The 22,633-nt window shown below is 35.3% G+C and overlaps 1 protein-coding gene across 5 annotated transcripts in view; it reads left to right on the forward strand.

The window, feature by feature from the left end:
• The window catches only part of DNAH12 (dynein axonemal heavy chain 12), a 203,306-nt gene that overhangs the window by 37,579 nt on the left and 143,094 nt on the right, over positions 1-22,633 (forward strand). For all 5 annotated transcript variants that reach the window (XR_007404380.1, XR_007404379.1, XM_049098394.1 and 2 more), the window contains exons 14-22: positions 401-526; positions 1,345-1,479; positions 1,811-2,004; positions 2,499-2,742; positions 10,099-10,284; positions 10,902-11,102; positions 13,425-13,619; positions 15,487-15,608; positions 15,704-15,986. Coding sequence is in view for 3 of the 5 variants with exons in the window: in XM_049098394.1 (XP_048954351.1) it covers positions 401-526; positions 1,345-1,479; positions 1,811-2,004; positions 2,499-2,742; positions 10,099-10,284; positions 10,902-11,102; positions 13,425-13,619; positions 15,487-15,608; positions 15,704-15,986 (1,686 nt within the window). In the remaining 2 variants the exon portion in view is untranslated. The remainder of the gene's footprint in view (positions 1-400; positions 527-1,344; positions 1,480-1,810; positions 2,005-2,498; positions 2,743-10,098; positions 10,285-10,901; positions 11,103-13,424; positions 13,620-15,486; positions 15,609-15,703; positions 15,987-22,633) is intronic.

Here is a 22,633-nt window from a genome sequence, read left to right on the forward strand (position 1 = left end):
CAGGTCATGATCTAGGATCCTGAGATCAAGCCCTGCATGATCAGGCTCTGTGCTCAGCAGGGAGTCTGCTAGAGGGTTTCCTTCCCTCTCCCTTTACCCCCCTCTCCCCACTCATGTGTGTGCTTTTTCTCTCTCTAAAACAAATACATAAATCTTTAAGAAAGTAAAAATATTGTGTCTTTTTATTTTTCTTCATTTTAATAGTTTATCTGAAGAGTTTTTTGCATGTCTACATATACCATCATATAAATTACAAATAGTGAATGTTTTGGTTCTGTCCTCATAAACATGACATGTTTCCAAAACATTATTTAGAGTTTTAGAAGTTATTGGCTCTTCTGTATTCCATAATGCCTTGGTTTTTCTAGATGATGTATTATATCTGGAGCTTTTTTTGTAGGAATCCAAACGCCGAATGAGTTACTTTTTAGATGTTTTCCTATTTTCTCAAGAAGACTTAGCTTTAAATTCAGCTGTCCTTATGTGGCCTTGGAAAATTAATCCCATCTTTGATGAAAATGATGAGGTAAATATCTTTTTCAGTTTATATTTTTTTATTCTGATATTTTAAGCACATTTATTTGATCTACCTTTAAAAGCTAACTTTATGTGTCAATATGAGTTTGGAGCTAGCAACATTTATAGCTCTGCAAGCTTAGGACAGGCTGTTAGGCTTAATACAGGATCTGGTAAGAAGTGGGACTGACATTAAAGAGGTCAGAACTATTATAGATTGATAATAACAGTAAGCACTGCCTTAAGTATTTTGCATTTAGTAATTTTTTTAATACTTGCAAAAATCCCAAGTGCTCCTATTTCCCCCATTTCATAGATAAGAAAAGTGAATCTCTGAGAAGTTAAATAACTGGCCCAGTATCAAAGAGAAAAGAAGTAGCAGATTCAGAATTTTATATCAGACTGAATATACTTTAGATTTTGGAAAAGTTCTAGTATAAACCAACCTCTTTTAAAGTGGGAAGTGAGATGGTATAGTAATGAAAAGCATGGACTTAATTTAGATAAACCTAAGTTCCTTTTTTTAAAAAAAGGATTTATTTATTTATTTATTTATTTATTTATTTATTTATTCATTCATTCATTCATCCATTCATGAGAGACACAGAGTGAGCGAGAGAGGCAGAGACACAGGCAGAGGGAGAAGCAGGCTCCATGCACCGGGAGCCTGACATGGGATTCGATCCTGGGTCTCCAGGATCGCGCCCTGGGCCAAAGGCAGGCGCTAAACTGCTGCGCCACCCAGGGATCCCCAGCATTCAGATTTCTGATTTGATAAGTTTCCTTTGTAACAAAATAATTAACTTGATCAAATTGTCTTTTAAAAAGCTCATGGAGAATGCTAAACATAAAAAGGAAAATGAGCTAATCGCCAAGAGAGAGAAACTGATTTTGGAAATAGAAAAGGAATCACGGCGCATGGAAGAGTTTACAGAATTTGCAGAATTGGACCACATGCAACAGGTGTGATAAAAGCAGCTATAACAAGCCTGTAGATTAGTACAGGACATGTTTGCAAACGTTTAAATATATGGAAAAACAAATGTTTCCTATGGCAAAGAGGGGTCTGACTTTTAGTCCTGGAACTGATACTATTTATGTGATCTTCCTTCTGATTTAGTGTTCTCTCTGTAAAATAGAACCATACCTTTTGCTCTATATCATAGTAGTACTGAGAAGTTGATACTTAAAATTGCAATGTAAATGCAAGGACACAGCTTATGCAGTCTCATATTATCATATTTTTATAACATTACTTGGATATTTCTTGAGATAAAACGTTATTTGCTTTCAGTACGTGGCAGATGTAAGGCAACTACAAAAACGTATTCAGGAATCCGAAGAAGCAGTTCAGTTTATTAATAAAGAAGAGGAACTTTTCAAATGGGAATTGACAAAATATCCTGAACTGGATAAATTAAAAGTGAACATTGAACCCTATCAGAAGTTTTTTAATCTTGTTCTGAAGTGGCAACGAACAGAAAAACGGTAATTTTTGGTAATATAATACAAATTGAACAAATGTAAAAAGACATGTAAAATGTATAGTGATTTTTGATGTTGTTGTTGGCTAAGTGTTTAAAAGTAGGACTTCTTCATCCACTTGAAACAGAATCAAGTGTCATGCAGAAGAAATGTCAACTGTTGCTAAGATAGCACCTAACCTTACTGAAGTCTGATACTAAAGTGATATGCAATTAATGAATTTGACTAATGTTTTTGGAGTTAAATCTGCATTTCATTTGGCTGCTCAGTCATTCATTTACAGTTTGATACATTTTTTAGCATATGCAGCATGACTGTGATGATTAATCTTACTTATCTCTCTACCATCAGCTCTACCTGTTGTGATTAAGAAAAACTGTTAAAGTGCTCTTACCTGCAGTTGCTTCTCTTATAAAATAAATCTAGCCTAAAGAATCTCTAAGTTCCCCTCTGCACTCCAGAAGTTTCTGAGTTTAATATTTTGTCTTTCAATTCAGGTGGATGGATGGAGGGTTTTTGGACCTCAATGGGGAAAGTATGGAAGCCGATGTGGATGAATTTTCCCGAGAAATTTTTAAGACACTGAAATTTTTCCAAATGAAGCAAAAGAAGGAATTACAAGAAAAAAGAAAGGCAGCAAAAAGGCGATCTCTGGGAGAAGAAAGAATTGAAGAAGAACCAAAAGAGAATCCCACTATTACTATGTGCTCTACAGTAATGGAGCAGATAAAAGTTTTTAAGGTATGAACACATTTAATGACATTTTATGAAGCCCTGGTAGGAGCTATTACACATCATCCAGTGCTAATGAAGAGAAAAAGAATGATTTGGAAGCAAAACTAAAGCTGAGTCTGGAAAACTAGATCTATTACTAAATCCATGCTTCATTTTTTTCTGATGAAATCATTTAAATCAATCCCTTTGTCAAACAATGGATGGCAAATAGCAAAGATTAGAATGACCATATACAATTATATAAAGAGGATGAAAAATTACTAGTGCAGACCAGTCAGCCTATCCAAGGGCAGCAACACAGGGTATCAGTTGCAAAAGCTTTAAAATCACACACTTAGGTTTGTATCACAATTCTGTGCTTGGTAGTGGCATATCTTGGGCAAGATATTTAGCCTCCCAGGCTTCAGTCATTTTTATGAGAGGATAAAAACTGGTGTTATGACAGTTAATAAGGCCTCCAGCTTCCCTAGGCAGCAGTGGCAGTGATTCCAGGTGTAGTGACAAGTTTCCACTGTCTGCATGCGCATAGCGCAAACTCGGATGGGATCTTGAGCATTGTTTCTTACCTGTATAACTCAGGTTATCAATGTTATGACTTTCATGTATATACTCCCAGAGTTTTGTTGCATGTATAACACTGTGAATATGAATTCTTATTCTTCCATCTTTCTACATAAAATATAGTGTACTACATGTATTATTTTCTTCCTTTGTTTTGATTACTTTATCTTGGAGACTTTTCTCCTCATGTTATCAACTTTTTCTCTTTTTTTTGCATCTATATAATGTTATATATTGGTGTAGGTGTGCGTGTAAAAGTGCAACTTCAAGGTAAATTCCAGAAGAGTATGCTAGATTAAAATCTATAGTCAAATTACCTTGCATAGGAGCTAAATCTATTTAAAGTTTCACCACCTTCAACAAGAGAATATCCTCAAACTTGGGTTTTTACTAATCTGCTAAGAGAATTTTCGTTTCTCTTATTACATAAAGTGTTAAGCATATTTTTATATATTTAAAAATGTTTTATATTTCTTTGTGAACTGTTTGGTCTTAACATTGTCTATTTGTCTATTGAATTATTGGTCTTTTTCTTACTGATTTCTAGGATATAATATATAAATATTATTTATATGTCTATTAATATTAATTATATTAATATCTCTAGGACATTAATTTCCTAGGGCATTATATTATAGATATATATAACATGTATAAGAGATATTAGGCTTTGCCTATGAGGTGTTTTGCAAATATTTGTTATTTGTTTTTTGACTTTATCATGGCTCTTGCCTTGCAGAAGTCTTTTTTTAAAAAGATTTTATTTATTTATGTATTTATATATTTATTTATTTGAGAGAGAGAAAGTGTGAGCAAGGAGAGGGGCAGAGGGGAGGGACAAAGTGGGGAGAAGGAGAGAGAAAGAATCTCAAGTAGGCTCCCTGGTAAGTGCAGAGCCCTACTAAGGCCTGAATCTCACAATCTTGAGAGCATGACCCTAAAATCATGACCTGAGCTGAAACCAAGAATTGGGTGCTTAACCAACTAAGCCATCCAGGCGTCTCCTTGCAGAAGCCTATTTATGTTTTTATTTGAATTTAGATTTATTATTCCAAAGTAAATGGAAAAGGAAGTTTTTAAATTTTATGTAGTTATCATTCTTTTCCTTTTTTAAAAAATAAATTAAGTACTCTTTATGCCCAACATGGGGTTTGAACTCATCACCCTGGGATTTTTTTTTAATTTATTTTTTATTGGTGTTCAATTTACTAACATACAGAATAACCCCCAGTGCCCGTCACCCATTCACTATCACCCTGGGATTGAGAGTCATATGCCCCATCAACTGAGCCAGCCAGGCACCCCCATTCTTTTCCTTTGTCTACTGAATTTTAAATTGTAGCTAGAAATGCTTTCCTCATTCCAAGCTAATGTTTTCTTCTAGTACTTTCATAGTTTATTATTTGACAACACTTTATTGAGGATTCTTGAGGAAGGAGGGATATTGATCTTAATTAATTTTCTTGTAATATCTTTGTCAGATTTTGGTATCAGGATTATACTGATCTTATAAAACAAAATGGGGAAGTTTTATCTTCCCTATTCCTTTTAAAAAGAAAAGATTTTATTTATTTAAAGCATGCAGTTCAGTGACTTAGAATATTCGCAGAGTTTTGCAACTATCACCACTATCTAATTTTAGAACATCATCACTCCAGAAAGTAAGCCCTTAACTATTAATATTAATGGTCACTCCTCATTTCCTCCTCCTCCTAGATCATGGCACTGCTAATCTACTTTCTGTCTCTATGGATTTATCCATTCTAAACATTTCATATAAGTGGAATCATATTGTATGTGGCCCTTGCAAATGGCTTCTTTCACTTAGCTTATGTTTTCAATGTTCTTCAATGTTGTAATATATATAATACTTCATTCTTTTTTATTGATGGATGATACTCAATTGTATGGATATGTCACATTTTGTTTATCCATTCATCTCTTGATGGATATTGCATTGTTTTTACTTGTTAGCTCTTATGAGTAATGCTGCTATGAATATTTAGGCACAAGTTTTTGTGTGGACATATGTTTCCTTCTCTGGGGTATGTACTTAGGAGTGGAATTGCAGGGATACATGGTGATTCTACGTTTAACTTTTTGAGAAACTGCCAGACTTTTTTCCAAAGTAGCTGCACTATTTTTACATTCCTACCAGCAATGCACAGGGGTTCCAATTTGTTCACATTCTTGTCAACACTTGTTGACAATAGCACTTGTTATTGTCTGTCTTTTTTAGTATAGCCATCCCAATGAGTATGAAGTGGTATCTCAGTGTGGTTTTGATTTATATTTACCTAATGACTAATAATAGTATTGAGCATCTTTTCGTGTGCTTATTGGCCATTTATATATTTTCTTTGGAGAAATATCTGTTTAAATCCTTTGCTCAGGGGCAGCCCGGGTGGCTCAGCAGTTTAGCATTGCCTTCAGTCGAGGGCCTGATCCTGGAGACCCCAGATCGAGTCCTACATCCGGCTCCCTGCATGGAGCCTGCTTCTCCCTCTGCCTTTGTCTCTGCCTCTCTCTTTTCTGTGTCTCTTTCATGAATAAATAAATAAAATCTTAAAAAAAAATAAATCCTTTGCTCATTTTTAAATTGGATTGTCTCTTAATATTAAATTATAATTTTTTATATTGTAGACACAAGTCCTTTATTAAATATGTGATTTAAAAGTTTTTCTCCAGGGCACTTGGGTGGCTCAGTTGGTTAAGCACCAGACTCTTGATTTTGGCTCAGGTTATGAGCTCAGGGTCCTGAGATTGAGCCCTCTGTCAGGCTCCATGCTGGGTGTGAAGATTCTCTCTCTCTCCCTCTACCTGTCCCCCACCACTTGTGAGTGTGTGTGCTCTCTCTCAAAAAAATATGTATCTATATATTAAGATTTTTTCTCCCATTTCTTCTATGGATTGTCTTTTAATTTTTTTGATGGTATGTTTTGAAGCACAAAAGTTTTAAATTCTGATGATGTCTCATTTATCTATTTTTTCTTTTGTTGCTTGTGCTTTTGATGTCATATCTAAAAAAAAGATTGTCTAATCCATGAATAATTACTAAGGAAGGCATAATGAAATCTCTTAGAGATTTCCATTTAGTCTCCTCCACCTTTCCTTGGATAAGGACAACCCAGGAATGGCTCCTTCATGGCTATGATATTGCTGTTCACAGCTTTTCTTGATAGACCTAATACAAACTTGGGAACAGTGTTGCTGTATGCTAAATGTAGGCCAGTAGCCCTTAGCTGTGCCTAATCTTAGATAGTTATGCTGTGCATTTTTTACTTGTACCATATTTTATTTGTCCCTAATACTCTTTAGAACTTTTCTGAGAAATGAAGCAATAATGCAGCATCAACTTATTAAAATACATCTTGAACCTCGAAAAAAAGGAAGCTGGGATTGCATTGAATCTTTAAATTGATTTGGGAAATATTGTCATCTTAATATTAATTCTTCCAGTGTATGAGCATGAGATATTTTTACATTTATTTGGTCTTCTTTAATTTCTTTTGGCAATTATTTGTAATTTTTAGTCTACAAGTTTTGCAATTATTTTATTAAACTTACTCCTAGGTATTTTATATTTCTTTATGCTATCATACATGAGATTTTTCCCCTTAATTTTGGTTTTGAGGTGTTTATTGTTAGTTTGTAGAAATACAATTAATTTTTGTATAGTGATCTTATATCCTGCAACCTTACTGAACTCATTTATTAGTTTTAACAGTTTTTAAATGAATTCCTTAGTGGAGCACCTGGCTGACCCAGTCAGTGGAGTATGCAACTCTTGATGTCAGGGTTATAAGTTCAAGCCCCACATTGGATATAGAGATTACTTTAAAAAAATAAATGAGTTCCTTAGAATTTTCTATACATAAGATTACATAATCAGTAAATAGAGAGTTTTATGTTTTTATTTCCAATCTAAATGTCTTAAAAAAGATTTTTTTCCCACATAACTAGTGGCTTAGATATTGACATTGGAGTCTTCTAACTAAATTACAGCATTTTTGTTGTCCAGATCACACAAATTGCCTTTTGCCCCTCAGAGAGAACACAATATAGCAAGAGAAATGGTTGTAAACAACTGGTTGTAAATGAAGCAGAATGAAAAAATTCATAGGTAGAGGATAGCAGTGTCCTCTGAAAGAAAAGGGCATGGAGCAATTGATTTTGTCATTTGGAAAACAGATAAATCTTTACTAAGGAGGTGACCAGAGTGTAATAAGTATGATTTTGTTGGGCTTTGAATTGGATTGGGAAAATATAAATGTTCTTTATCTCTCTTTGCTAATACATTTTTGTTATCTAATACTTGAAGAATATATGTAACATATATGTAAGCTATAAATAAATACCCATCAACCCTTCCCTATTCTTTAAAATTAAAAGATTTTTTAAAAATAATCAATACTCTTGCTTCACTCCATGTAATCCTTCCCTCTTTTAAGCCCCTTAATCCTTCTTCTTCTTTTTTTTTTAATGATTTTATTTATTTATTCATGAGAGATACAGAGAGAGAGAGTGAGAGGCAGAGGAAGAAGCAGGCTCCATGCAGGGAGCCCAATGTGGGACTCGATCCCAGGTCTCCAGGATCAGGCCCTGGGCTGACAGCGGCGCTAAACCACTGAGCCACCCGGGCTGGCCCCCTTAATCCTTCTTGAAGATAACTGTGTCATAATTTTTTCTTCACATTTGTATGTAACAATTTATAAAAAATATATCATCTATATGTAGTCTTATGTGACTTGATTTTTTTTTCACTCAACATTATGTTTCTAAAACTCATCCATGTCTTGGAAATGACTGTAGTCTGCCATTTTCACTGCTATATATCACTGCTTACTTACCTAATTTACTGATTTTTGTACTTATAGTCTCATGAACAAAAATCCCTGAATAGTGATCTTATATCCTGTAGTACTTAAATTTTACTTAAATTTTATATTTCTTCTGTGAAATGTCTATTATGCCCTTTGACCCTTTGTCATTTTTTTTGTTTCAGTGGTTGTTTCTGTTGTTTTTATTGGTAATTTATGGAATTTTTATAATACATTCTGGGTAATAAGCCTTTGTCACTTATATGATAATGAGTCTATCAGTGCATGGTATTTAGATTTTCTTTAACATCTTTTAATAAAGTTATATAGTTTCTCCAAAATAACTCTGCACAGCTTTCACTTAATGTATCCCTAAGTAGGGACACCTGGATGGCTCAGTGGGAAGAGCATGCAATTCTTGATCTCAGGGTCATGGGTTTGAGCCCTATGTTGGTTGTTGAGATTGCTAAAAAAAAAAAAAAAAAAAAAAAAAAAAAAAAACTTAGAAAAATAAAATTATTTCTAAGTACTTTATTTTTTTGTTGCTATTGTAAATTGATTCTTTTGTTAATTGTGCTTTCTATTTGTGGCTTATATACAATAATTCTTTTAACTTTCTTTATATTAATTTAATATCCAGTCATTGTACACAGACAATAATCTGTGAACAATGTCATTTTTTCCCAATTGTACCCTTTAGGTCCATCCATGTTGCAAATGGTATGATCTCATTCTTTTTTTTAGAGAGAGAGAGAGTTCACAGGCATGCATGTAGGTTGGGGGGAGCAGAGGGAAGGGGGGAGAGAGAAAGAATCCTAAGCAGACTCCATTTCCTCACAAAACCTGCTGCAGGGCTCTGTCTCAAAATCCTGAGATCATGACCTGAGCCAAAATCAGGAGTTGGAGACTTAATTAACTGAACCACTTAGGCACCCAATTCTCACTCCTTTTTATGCTTGAGTAATATTCCATTGTATCCACATCCTCTTTATCCATTTATCTATTGATGGACACTTGGACTGCTTCTATGTCTTGGCTATTGTAAATAATGCTGCAGTAAACATAGGGGTGCATAAATCTTTTGGAATTCATGTTTTTTTTTCCTTTGGGTAGTTTTGTTTTTTAAATTTATATTCCTCCTATCTTTTATTTATTTATGTTACTTTACTGGCTAATACACTCAATACAGTGTTGATTAGAAGTAGTAATAATAGGTATGCTTATCTTGTTCCTGATTTTAAAGAAAATGTTCTAATGTCAGTATCAAGAATCGTGAATTAAGTATTTTCACTTGATATTTAATTCTCACTTCACTTCCAAACAAAAGTTACATTTTGGCATTTTGGTATAGGCTTTTCCCCTTTTTATGTTATGTGTTTATTGTGTATATTTATAACTATATATTATGTTATATTTTTCTACAAATAATATATATAACAACTTAGTGTTTGTATAATAATACCACAGATACCACAGTTTGAATTAGCATAGTCTTACCAAATAGTTCAATATTGTATAGAACATTTACTCCTCTTCCTTTTTGCTTTTATAATTTTCTGGGCTATTTCTAAATGTTCATTTGCGCAGATGAACTTTATTTTTTATTTTTGCAGATGAACTTTAGAATCATTTTTTTAAAAGTTTTTATTTATTTATTTATTTGACAGAGAGAGAGAGCACAAGCAGGGGGAGTGGAAGGCAGAGGGAAAGGGAGGCTCCCCGAGAAGCCTGATGTGGGGCTTGATCCTAAGCCAAAAGGAGATGCTTAACCAACTGAGCCACCCAGGCATCCTGGAACTTTAGAATCATTTTGTTAGTTTCTCTTCTCCAAATCTAATTGGGATTTTGACTGGACTTATCAAATATATTAAATAATTTCAAGAAATGTAATCCTTATACTATTGAGGCTTCATTTATAAAAATCTATGTGGGTACACCAGTCAAAAGAGTGACTCATTATTATTTGTATTTTCATCATTAGGATTATATTCCTACTGTCTCCATCCTGTGCAATCCAGGAATGAGAACTCGTCATTGGAAGCAGATATCAGAAATTGTAGGCTATGACTTGACTCCAGACTCTGGAACTACACTGAGAAAAATTTTAAAATTAAACCTGACACCATACTTGGAAAAATTTGAAGTGATAAGTGCAGGTGCAAGTAAGGTAAATATGAAGATCAACTGGAATACTTTGACGAGTTTGTTAATCAAATAATCATAGTTATTGTTGGGGTTGAGTATACAGTACCGGGTAGCAGTGGGAGGAGATGAGGGAATGTGATAGGAGACCACTCATTTTTCCCCCCACAAGTGTGTACTTTTATACTACTGCTTTGTCCTGAATCCAGATTAGAAATGGCTCCTTTGACTTCTCCATGTGTGTGTAGCATATGATGTGTGTGTATTCTAGTAGAATAAGTATGGCTCTCTAGAGTTCTTGAAATATACAGAAAGTATCTTCAAGCTGTAGCCTAGAAAGGCTACTTCAGAGAAAGTTCGGTGGGTATTTTATTCTACTGTCTATTTTAATACTGATAGCAGTAATTTTCCTAGCAAGTGAAATTTTTAAAAATACATTATCTTTCTTAGGAATTTTTAAATTGTTGGAGAAACCTTTTTAACTTAAAGAGAGTTTCAGATTCAGTTTCAGATCACCACAGATTATGCTAAGAAAATGACTGTGTAATGTATCCAATGCTTACTGGATTCACCAGGGTGAGTTGATACAGTAAATAAGACCTTTCTTCACCATCTTATTCTTTCTCCTTTTCTTCCTTTTAGGAATTTTCATTAGAGAAAGCCATGCATACAATGATAGGAACCTGGGATGATATTGCTTTTCATGTAAGTCCATATCGTGATACTGGAGTCTCTATTCTTTCTTCAGTAGATGAGATTCAGGCTCTCCTTGATGATCAAATTATAAAAACTCAGACAATGAGAGGCTCACCTTTCATCAAACCATTTGAAAAAGAGATCAAGGTATGCTAAATATGATAGATTCTGGTCATTTACAAAAATTGTAATTTTATTACATGTATATTCTTGTGGGAAATAAGTCAGTTTGTTGTATAGCTTTGGTGATATATAGGAACAGATATATAAAAATTAATGTGGAGCTGTATAGAACAGATCTGAGACAGTAACTCTAATAATTTTGAAAAGAACAAAATTGGTTTTATTAAAAAAACTTCAGAGTGCCTTCAGAGTTGGTTAAGCATCTACATTTAGCTCAGGTCATGATCCTGGAGTCCTTGGATGGAGCCTTGTGTTAGGCTCCCTGCTGAGCAGAGCATCTGCTTCTCCCTCTGCCCCTCCCCTTCCCTCTCCCCCTACTTGTGCTCTCTCTCTCAAATAATAAAATAAAAAAATTTAAAAATCTTTTAAAAAACCCAAAAACTTCTCCAATGACAGTGATCGACTTGGAAGGAAAACAGTGGTATTATTGATTCTAACTGTAGACAGCCTAGACCCTGTTTCATGCTATATTCTTATAACTTGAAATGAAGTTCTATATATCATACTTTAGCTATATTTGTAAACAACCATCCTGAGGGTATTTTAGAATAATCAATGAATTATGGTCCACTGGAAATCAAAAGAAATGACATTTGAGACTATAAGATTATTTCATATTCTTTTTTTTTTTAAAGATTTTATTTATTTATTCATGAGAGACACACACAGAGAGAGGCAGAGACAGAGGCAGAGGGAGAAGCAGGCTCCATGCAGGGAGCCTGATGTGGGACTCGATCCTAGACCCTGGGATCACACCCTGAACCAAAGGCAGATGCTCAACCGCTGAGCCACCCAGGGGTCCCTTATTTCATATTCTTATAGTTGGTATGGGAAATACAGAAAACAAACAAATTATAGTAATTAATAGCTTTATGGGCAGTATCAAAGTTCTACCCTGGGGGAAAAGACAGACAACAAATGGGATGCTTCCCTTGATATTTACAGATTTCTAGTTATGTGCCAGATACTGCTCTAGGGGCTTTACATTTATTAAACCATCTAAACCCCATAACAGATGTTCAAGGTTGGCAATGTTATCTGTACTCAGAGATAAGGAAACCAAGGCATAGGAAGATAGGTAGTTTACCCACATTTGCCCAGCTAATAACTGATAGAACTGAATTCAAACCAAGGTAGTCTGGTTCTAATTTGAACATAAGGGACGCCTGGGTGGCTCAGTGGTTAAGCATCTGCCTGTGGCTCAGGGTGTGATCCTGGTATCCCGGGATTGAGTTCCACATCAGGCTCCCTGCATGGAGCTTGCTTCTCCCTCTGCCTGTGTCTCTGCCTCTCTCCCCGTGTCTCTCATGAATAAATAAATAAAATCTTTTTTAAAAAATGTTGAATATAAATAGTGCTTCATAGAAGACCTTGACTCTCAATATTTGGAGAAGACAGGTATTCTTCGAAAAGAACATAATGCTACGTATTTTCCCATGAATCAGGCTTGTCTACTTCTCCTGGTACTATGTCTTTTGTAGAAATTTCTTATCTAACAAGGAAGAATTTACAAGACAAATCTAAAAGCTCTAAGAGATTTTAAAACAATAAAAATAAGAGGTCTAATTTCTTGATGCATAGGAATTTAGGCCACATATTTAAGAACCAAAGAGATTGTATAATGATCAGCTAGTGAAATATCTTTCCAATTCTAGGAGAGCTGTGAGAATAAGGAGACTTGTTTGCTTGTCCCCCCTCCACCTTTAAGTTGTGTTGATGTAGAGCAGGATTTCTCAACTCAGTACTAATGACATTTTGGGCTCAATAATTCTTTGTCATGAGGACGGTCTCGTACATGTTAAGAAGTTTAGCAGCATCCTGGCCTCTACTCATGTGATATTAGTAGCACCCTCACCCCTCAGTTGTGACAAATGAAAATGTCTCCAGACATTGTCAAATATCTGTTGGGGTGAAGGGCAAAACAGCCCCTAGGTTGATAACCACTGTTGTATAGCAGGATATTTCTGGATGCTTTTTATTTTATTTTATTTTATTTTATTTTATTTTATTTATTTTATTTTATGGATGCTTTTTAGACTTGGAATAGTTCCCTAGTGATTAGGAAATTGATCTAAATAACTACAGTCATTTCCAATGGTGAGTTCCAATGACTTAGGAAAACGTGGGACTTCCTAGAGTTTTTCTAAGTTCATGTGATACCCATAAGTGACCTTGATCTGTTTTGCGTTGGTTTAAAAATAAGTAAATTTTAAATAAATATTCCTCACTGTAATTTATAGTTTTTCTTTAATAACTGGAATTTAGTACAGTGTGCTTTTCATTAAGGCCTGGGAAGACCGTTTGATTCGAATACAAGAAACGATTGATGAATGGTTAAAAGTACAAGCTCAATGGCTATACTTGGAGCCCATATTTTGTTCTGAGGATATCATGCAACAGATGCCAGAAGAAGGGCGTCAGTTTCAGACAGTAGACAGACATTGGAGAGATATCATGAAGTTCTGTGTGAAAGACCCAAAGGTGAAATGTTTGTTTTCTTTCTTACAAATAAAGGGAACCGTTAGCTTTGGCCGTTAAAGAAAGCATATAGTTCTTTTTTTTTTTTTTTCTGATTACAAAAACAAAACCTGCTCATTGTATACAAACTGGAAAGTTCAGAAAAATATAAGAAAGCAGAAAGCGGGACACCTGGGTGGCTCAGGAGTTGAGCATCTGCCTTTGGCTCCGGGCAGGATTCCCGAGTCCACGGATCGAGTCCCACCTCAGGCTTTCTGCGTGGAGCCTCCTTCTCCCTCTGCCTGTGTCTCTGCCTCACTCTCTCTCTGTGTCTCTCGTGAATAAATAATTAAAATCTTAAACAAAGAAAGCAGAAAGTATTAAAATAATTTTACTTTTCAATTCATATGATATACTGCTTATAACTCATAATGCAGCTGCCTCATATTCACATTTAACTCACTTGACTGTGACATACACTCATTGCTACTCTTCTCTGGTAAAATAAACTGTAAAATAAAATAAGATGGAGGTGGAAGGGGCAGTGGGGAGAGAGAGAAAGAGAGAGAGGAAGTATAGGTGATTCATCTGACATACTACTCAATGACTCCATATACTTGGGATCAATGGGAATAAAGAATCTGCCATTCTCTCAGTTGGCCTCACTATGGGTCTCTCCTAGTATTATAACACCTCGTTGAGTGTGATTCTCATATTAAAAGACAGACTATGTATTTTTTCCCAAGATTTTATTTATTTATTTCTTCATGAGAGACACACACACACAGAGAAGGGCAGAGACACAGGCAGAGGGAGAAGCAGGCTCCATGCAGGGAGCCCGACGTGGGACTCTATCCCGGGTCTCCAGGATAACGTCCTGGGCTGAAGGTGGCGCTAAACCATTGAGCCACCAGGGCTGCCCCAAACTATGTATTTTTCATACACTTAGTACACATAGTTCATGGATATACATCCACTTTTTTTTATCTGGTGTTTAACTTAACAATTTATTTTAATGCTGGATAAAAGTTAGCCATGCTGGGCTTGTTGGGAGTCAATAGTATGCTGAAATATGAGTTCCAAGGATTTTACCTTCCACATAGAACCTTTGTGAAACATGATATCCTATAGATCAGAAGTCAGCATTTTTTTTTTTTTTTTTTTGCAAAGGAACAGGTGGTAAATATTTTAGATTTTGTGAGACATAGCATCTTTTTGCAACTACTCAACTCTGCTATTGCAGTAGGCAGAAAGCAGACAGGGACAGTATTTAACTGAACAGATGTGTCTATGCTACAATAAAACTTGCTGGGTAGTGACATTTTCATGTGCCATGAAATATGATTTTTCTTTTAATTTTTTCAACCTTTTGAAAGTATAAAGATAGTTCTTAATTTCCAGGTTATACAAAAACTGGCGGCATAGTGTATTTGTATATCAAAGCCTCAAGTTGTATACCTTAAATATATACAATTTTTGTCAATTATACCTTATAAAGCTGGAAAATAAGAAAGACACTAGCAGCAGATTGGATTTAGCCCATGGGATATAGTTCACCAGTTCATACTATAGAGTGTTTATAGTTGACAGTTGTAAATGTAAAAATTAAACCACATGCCAACCTAACAGACATTTCTCACGTCATTCAAAAAATATAGGAAAAATGAATATGTACATGACAGTTATAACTTCTCATTTGTAACTTGCATTCTTGGATAAGAATATTTCTGGTTTATTGAATTTAATAGTTTTACATTACAAAAAGATTTACAACAATTTTCCTAAGCCTTTTGATATTTCAACATTTTGACATTTACTATAGACTAATGTTTAGGACTTAAAATTATATCTGGTGTATAAGTGCTGACCTGAGTGAATGTGTATCTTTTAGGTTCTTGCTGCTACTTCTTTAACAGGTTTATTGGAAAAATTGCAGAACTGCAATGAACTTTTGGACAAAATTATGAAAGGACTTAATGCATATCTTGAAAAAAAACGACTTTTCTTCCCTCGGTATGATGGATAATTAATTGTACTATAATTAAAAGCATTTTCTGATACATAATGAATTACAACTAAGGCACTTGTATTTTCATGTTTTTCTCTAGCTTTTTCTTCTTATCTAATGATGAAATGTTAGAAATTTTGTCAGAGACCAAAGATCCACTTAGAGTTCAGCCTCATTTAAAAAAATGCTTCGAGGGCATTGCTAAATTGGAATTCCTTCCTAATTTGGACATTAAGGCCATGTATAGCTCTGAAGGGGAGCGAGTGGAGCTGATTGCACTTATTTCTACATCTGCAGCGCGAGGTGCTGTGGAAAAGTGGCTCATTCAATTGGAAGACTTAATGCTTCGGAGTATTCATGATGTGATTGCAGCAGCCAGGCTGGTGTGTTTTCCTAAGATTTAATGTATACTCTATATTCTGTAAATCTTTCTTTTTGGGAGGTTTTGAATGTGTGCTGGTAAATTAACATTTACAGTTCTTACTATTTTAAACCATTTTTAACTCTTTGTTTCTAATATTATTAAGATAATAATACTAGTAAGAATTGATAATAATATATGTGACTAAGTGCTACAAAAGACAAAAGGTGTTATGAGAAAGAATAATATACATAATTTAGAAAGTATCTTGTGTACAGCCCTTGAGATCAGAAAGAATCTTAGGGGTGTTAAACGCGTTATCTACTGCTGTTGATACCTAAACAATTACTTAGAAACTCAGAATGAGATGAACATACATTAAAAGGGTATATGCTATTTGGAAGAAATGTAACAATGAAGTACTACATGCACCTTACTTATGCAAATCCAGCTAACCTAATCTTGAATAATAAATTCAGTATATTTCTATCTTTAGGACCACAAATTAACAGTTATGTAGTTTTTTAAAAATACATTTTAAAAGGCATTGCAGCCTTCTATTTTTTTATTTTTTATTTTTTTCATTGCAGCCTTTTAAAATCCAGCAACTGACTTCACATGAGTGAGGTATCATTTTTCTTTCATGAAACTTTCTTTCTGTGAAGCTTGTCTTCTTGCAGTGGCCATTTTATTCAACTTCAATGTTTCCTGCAGATAAATCTTGACTTTTTCTCTTCTTTTTCTATTTATGATCCCAAGCAAACTAAAACACCTAGGAAAAAAATTAACATTATCCATGAAAGTATTTCCTTAATTTGTATAGAAATTTACCTTCTATGTGCCTAGCAATGGGTCATACATTCTTTGAAACTTATCCTTCTTTGAAACTTGTCATTTGTTTTTATTTCTAAATGTTGCTAATAAAATGCATTTAAAGAATAATATATTTATATCTTTATGTACATTATTGTATCTAAATGTTACTGTATTAAAATATAGTTCTTATTAGCATCATCTTCAAATTTTGTTCTGCAGTTTTTTCAGTTTATAATTTGAATCTACTATTATCACTTGAAGCAGATTATTTTATTTAAATTTAATTAATTAACATATAATGTATTATTGGTTTCAGAGGTAGAGGTCAGTGAGTCATCAGTCTTATATAACACCCAGTGCTCAGTATATCATGTGCCCTCCTTTATGTCCATCATCCAGTCATCCTATCTCACCAACCCACCTCCCCTCCAGTGACCCTTAGTTTGTTTTTTATGATTAAGAATCTCTTATGGTTTGTCTCCCTCTCTGATTTTGAGTTGTTTTATTTTTTCCTCTCTTCTGTATGATCTTCTGTTTTGTTTCTTAAATTCCACATGTGAGATCATATGATAATTGTCTTTCTGATTGACTTATTTCCCATACCATTATACTGCCTAGTTCCATCTATATCATTGCAAATGGCAAGATATTTTTTTAATGGCTCAGTAGTATTCCATTGTGTATATATACCACATCTTTATCCATTCATCAGTTGATGGACATCTGTGCTCTTTCCATTGTCTGGCTATTGTGGACATTGCTACTATAAACATTGGGGTTCAGGTGTTCCTTTGGATCACTACCTTTGTATCTTTGGGTAAATATCTAGTAGTACAGTTACTGGGTCATCCCATAGCTACATTTACAACCTTTTGAGGAATCTGTATACTGTTTTTCAGAGTGGCTGTACCAGCTTGCATTCCAATTAACAATGTATGATGGTTCCCCCTTCTCCACATCATCTCCAACATCTGTCATTTCCTGACCTGTTAATTTTAGCCATTCTGACTGGTGTTAGGTGGTATCTCATTGTGATTTTGATTTGTGTTTCCCTGATGCCAAGTGATGTGGAACATTTTTTTCATGTGTCTGGCTATTTGTATGTCCTCTTTGGGGAAATGTCTGTGAATGTCTCCTGCCCATTTCTTGACTGGATTGTTTGTTTTTTTGGGTGGTGAGTTTGATAAGTTCTTTATAGATTTTGGATACTAGCTCTTTATCTGATAAAACATTTGCAGATATCTTCTCCCATTCTGTTGGATGTCTTTTGGTTTTGTCGACTGTTTCCTTTGCTGTGCAGAAGATTTTTATCTTGAAGTCCCAGTACTTCATTTTGCCTTTGTTTCCCTTGCCTTTGGAGACACATCTAGCAAGAAGTTGCTGTGGCTGAGGTCACAGAGGTTGTTGCCTCTGTTCTCCTCTAGGATTTTGATGGATTCCTGTCTCACATTTAGGTCTTTCATCCATTTTGAGTCTATTTTTGTGTATAGTATGAGGAAATGGTTCAGTACCATTCTTCTGCATGTGGCTGTCCAATATTCCCAACACCATTTGTGGAAGAGACTTTTTTCCATTGGATAGTCTTTCCTTCTTTGTTGAAGATTAGTTGGCCATAATGTTGAGGGTCCATTTCTGGATTTTCTATTCTGTTCCATTGATCTGTGTGTCTGTTTTTGAGCTGGTACTGTACTGTCCTGATGATTATAGCTTTGTAATAGAAGTTAAAGTCTGGCATTGTGATGCCACCACAATGGTTTGGGGATCAAGGTAATGATGGTCTCAGAATGAATTTGGAAGTTTTCCTTCCATTTCTATTTTTTGAAACAGCTTCAGAAGAATAGGTATTAATTCTTCTTTAAATGTTTGGTAGAATTCCCCTGGGAAGCCATATGGCCCTGAACTCTTGCTATAGGGAGATTTTTGGTGACTGCTTCAATTTTCTTGCTGGTTATGGGTCTGTTCAGGTTTTATACTTCTTCCTGTTTCAGTATTGGTATTTATATATCTCTAGGAGTGCATCCATTTCTTCTAGATTGCCTAATTTGTTGGCATATAGTTTCTCATAATATGTTCTTATAATTGTTTTGGTTTCTTCAGTGTTGGTCATTATCTCTCTTCATTCATGATTTTATTTATTTGGGTCCTTTCTCTTCTTTTTGATAAGTTTGGCCAGGGGTTTGTTGATCTTATTAATTCTTTCAAAGAACCAGCCTCTAATTTCCTTGATATGTTCTACTGTTCTTCTGGTTTCTGTTTCATTGATTTATGCTCTGATCTTTATTATTTCTTTACCCATGCTGGGTTTAGGCTTTGTTTGCTGTTCTTTCTCCAGCTTTTTTAGTTTTTTAAAAAAGATTTTTATTTACTTATTCATGAGAGATAGACAGAGAGAGAGGGAGAGACATAGGCAGAGGGACAAGCAGGCTTCATTCAGGGAGCCTGATGCAGGACTTGATCCTGGGACCCCAGGATCATGACCTGAGCTCAGGGCAGATGTTCAATTATTGAGCCACCCAGGCGTCCCCAGCTTTTTTAGTTATAAGTTTAGCGTGTATATTTGAGATTTTTCTAATTTTTTGAGAGAGGCTTGTATTACAATGTACTTCCCTCTTAGGACCACTTTTGGTGCATCCCAAACATTTTGAACAGTTGTTTTCATTTGTTTCCATGATTTAAAAAAGTTTTCATTTGTTTCCATGATTTAAAAAAGTTCTTTAATTTCCTGAATGACTCATTCTTTCTTTAGTAGGATGCTTTTTAACCTCCAAGTGTTTGAGTTCCTTCCAAATTTCCTCTTGTGATTGAGTTCATATTTCAAAGCTATGTGGTATGAAAATATACAGGGAATAATACCAATCTTTTGGTACCAGCTGAAACCTGATTTGTGGTGCAGTATGTGATTTATTCTAGAGAATGTTCCATATGCATGAAGAATGTGTATTCTGTTGTTTTAGGATGGAATGCTATGTATATATCTGTGAAGTCCATCTGATCCAGTATGTCATTCAAAGCCCTTATTTCCTTGTTGATCCTCTGCTCAGATGATCTGTTCATTGCAGTGAGTGGGGTGTTGAAGTCCTCTACTATTATTGTATTATTATCAATATGTTTCTTTAATTTGGTTATTAATTGGTTTGGTATAATTGGCTGCTCCCATGTTAGGAGCATATATTTATAATTGTTAGATCTTCTTGTTGGATAGATGCTTTAAGTATGATATAGTGTCCCTCTTCATCTCTTACTATAGTCTTTGGTTTAGATTGAATTTGTCTGATATGAGGATTACTACCCCAGCTTTCTTTTGATGTCCATTAGTGTGATAAATGGTTCTCCACCCCCTCATTTTCAGTCTGGAGGTGTCTTTAAGTCTAAAGTGAGTCTCTTGTAGACAGCAGATAGATGGGTCTTGCTTTTTTATCCAATCTGATACCCTGTGTCTTTTGGTTGGGGCATGAGCCCATTTACCTTCAAAGTAACTATTGAAATATATGAATTTAGTGCCATGGTATTACCTATAAGATCCCTGTTTCTGTAGATTGTCTCTGTTCCTTTCTGGTTTATGTTATTCTTCTGTTTTCTCTTTGCTTACAGAATCTTCCTTAATATTTCTTGCAGGGCTTATTTAGTGGTCACATATTCCTTCAGTTTCTGTCTGTCCTGGAAGCTCTTTACCTCTCCTTCCATTCTGAATGACAGCTTTCCTGGATAAGATATTCTTGGATGCATGTTTTTCTCAATTAGTACCCTGAATATAACATGTCTGTCCTTTCTGGCCTGCCAGGTCTCTGTGGATAGGTCTGCTGCCAGTCTAATGTTCCTACCCCTGTAGATTAAGAACTTCTTGTCTCGACCTGCTTTGGATCTTCTCTTTATCTCTGAAATTTGCAAGCTTTACTTATTTGTCAGGGTGTTGATCTATTTTGATTGATTTTGGGTCCTCTCTACTATTGGACTTGAGTTCCTGTTTCCTTCCCCAGATTAGGGGAGTTCTTGGCTATGATTTGTTTAAATATACTTTCTGGCCCTCTCTTTCTTCCTTCTCCCTCAGAGGCCCCAATAATTCTAATACCTTTTAAATTTTATAATGTCACTGATTTCTCAAAGCCTCCCTTCATGGTCCATTAGTTGTTTTTCTCTCTTCCTCAGCTTCCTTAACTTTTCATCAACTTGTCTTCTATGTCACTTACTCTCCCTTCTGCCTCATTTACCAAGCTGTTAGAGCATCCAATTTAGACTGTGTCTCAGTTAGAGCATTTTAAATTTCTGCCTGATTAGGTCTCATTTCTGCACCAAGAAATTCTCTAGTTTTTAATGCTTTTTTCAATTCCAGCTATTAACTTTATAATTACTATCCTGAATTACAGCTCTGACATCTCATTTATATCCATATCAATTAAGTCTGTTGCAGAGAATATACCTCTGGTTCTTTCCTTTGTTGTGAACTCCTCCTTTTAGTCATTGTGCTTAGAGAAGAATAGATGAACGAGTGAAAAATATCAACCACAACCCAAGCAAAATACAAATCCAAAGAGGTCAGAAGCCAAAAAAGAAAAGAAAGAGAAAAATAAAAAGGAAAGAAAAGAAGGGAAACTTAAAAAGGGGGTGGTGGTGGAATATAACTCAGGGTGGACAAAACAGAGTGATCCACTTGGTCCTGAGTGTATTTTGGTCTGTGTGTTAGAAGACACTAAAGCCCAAAATTGAAAAGAAAGCAAAACTTATATATATACAAAAATAAATGTGAATAGAGTGAAAGGATGCCCAAAATAAAGAATATATCTATAAAATGTACATGTAAAAAATGGAAGTTAAAAAAAGACTTAAAATCAGAGTTGATAAAACAAGAAACTAGTTGAAAAAGGGAAAAAGAAAACAGAAATGGAAAATTTTAAACTAAAAGATAAACAAATCATGAGAAAAGAACCCTCGAATTCTATGCACTATTTTCCCTTAGAGCTGGTGCTTTGCAGTCCTGTGAGATCTGTAAACTTAGTATTCCCCTGTTCTTCCAGCTGGTCTACTGGGGGAGGGGTCTACTGCAATGATTCACAGGTGTCTGCCTGGGTGGGATTGCACTGCCCCATGCCAGGGGACAGGGCTCAGCTAAGCTCTTTCTAGTTGTTCCCTGATGCCTTTCTGTACCTCTTTATAGGGTGAAAAATAAAATGGCCACATCCAATATCCAGCCCCAGAGCCAAAAGATGTCAGTCCTCTCTCTTCAGTAAACCTTCAGGGATAAGTGGTCTTCACTTTTGTGTGTGCCAAACTCTGCAGATCCCACAGTGTGTGCCCATACCAATCCTCTTGGGGGAAAGTGGAGGGTCTTCCCATTACTGTCCTTTACAGGGTCTCTGCATTGAGAACTGTCACATGCACCCACTCCTTCCAGGGGAAGGGAGGAGGGTCCTCAAGTTCCTACCTTCATGGAGAGTGGTCAACCAACCAACCCTGGCTCTTGGTTTATTGCAAATAGAATTGATGGTAACCAGTTTTCCTGCTCCAATGCTTGAGAACTCTACTGGCCCAGGCACCCTTGTACTTTCTGTGACTCTGGGGATCCTGAGACTACAGTGCCCCAACTAAGACTCTACCTGGGTTCACCACCTGAGCACCTTTCATGCAGGGATGTCTCTCACTGGAGCAGATTTCTAAGGGTTCTGATCTTGTACTCCAGGGCTATAAAACTTGCCTGCAGCTGGCTTATGGAGGCTCCCTTCCCTTGTCACTTAATTTCTTATATATCGCTTCAGATTCACTTTTTTTCACCTCCTGCCTTACAGAAAGTGGTTGCTTTTCTACTTGTAGAGTTCCAGTAATTATTATCTTAATCTCAGGTTGAATTCACGGGTGTTC

The sequence above is a fragment of the Canis lupus genome, chromosome 20, assembly GCF_003254725.2.
Source record: "Canis lupus dingo isolate Sandy chromosome 20, ASM325472v2, whole genome shotgun sequence".
NCBI classification, from domain to species: Eukaryota; Metazoa; Chordata; class Mammalia; order Carnivora; family Canidae; genus Canis; species Canis lupus.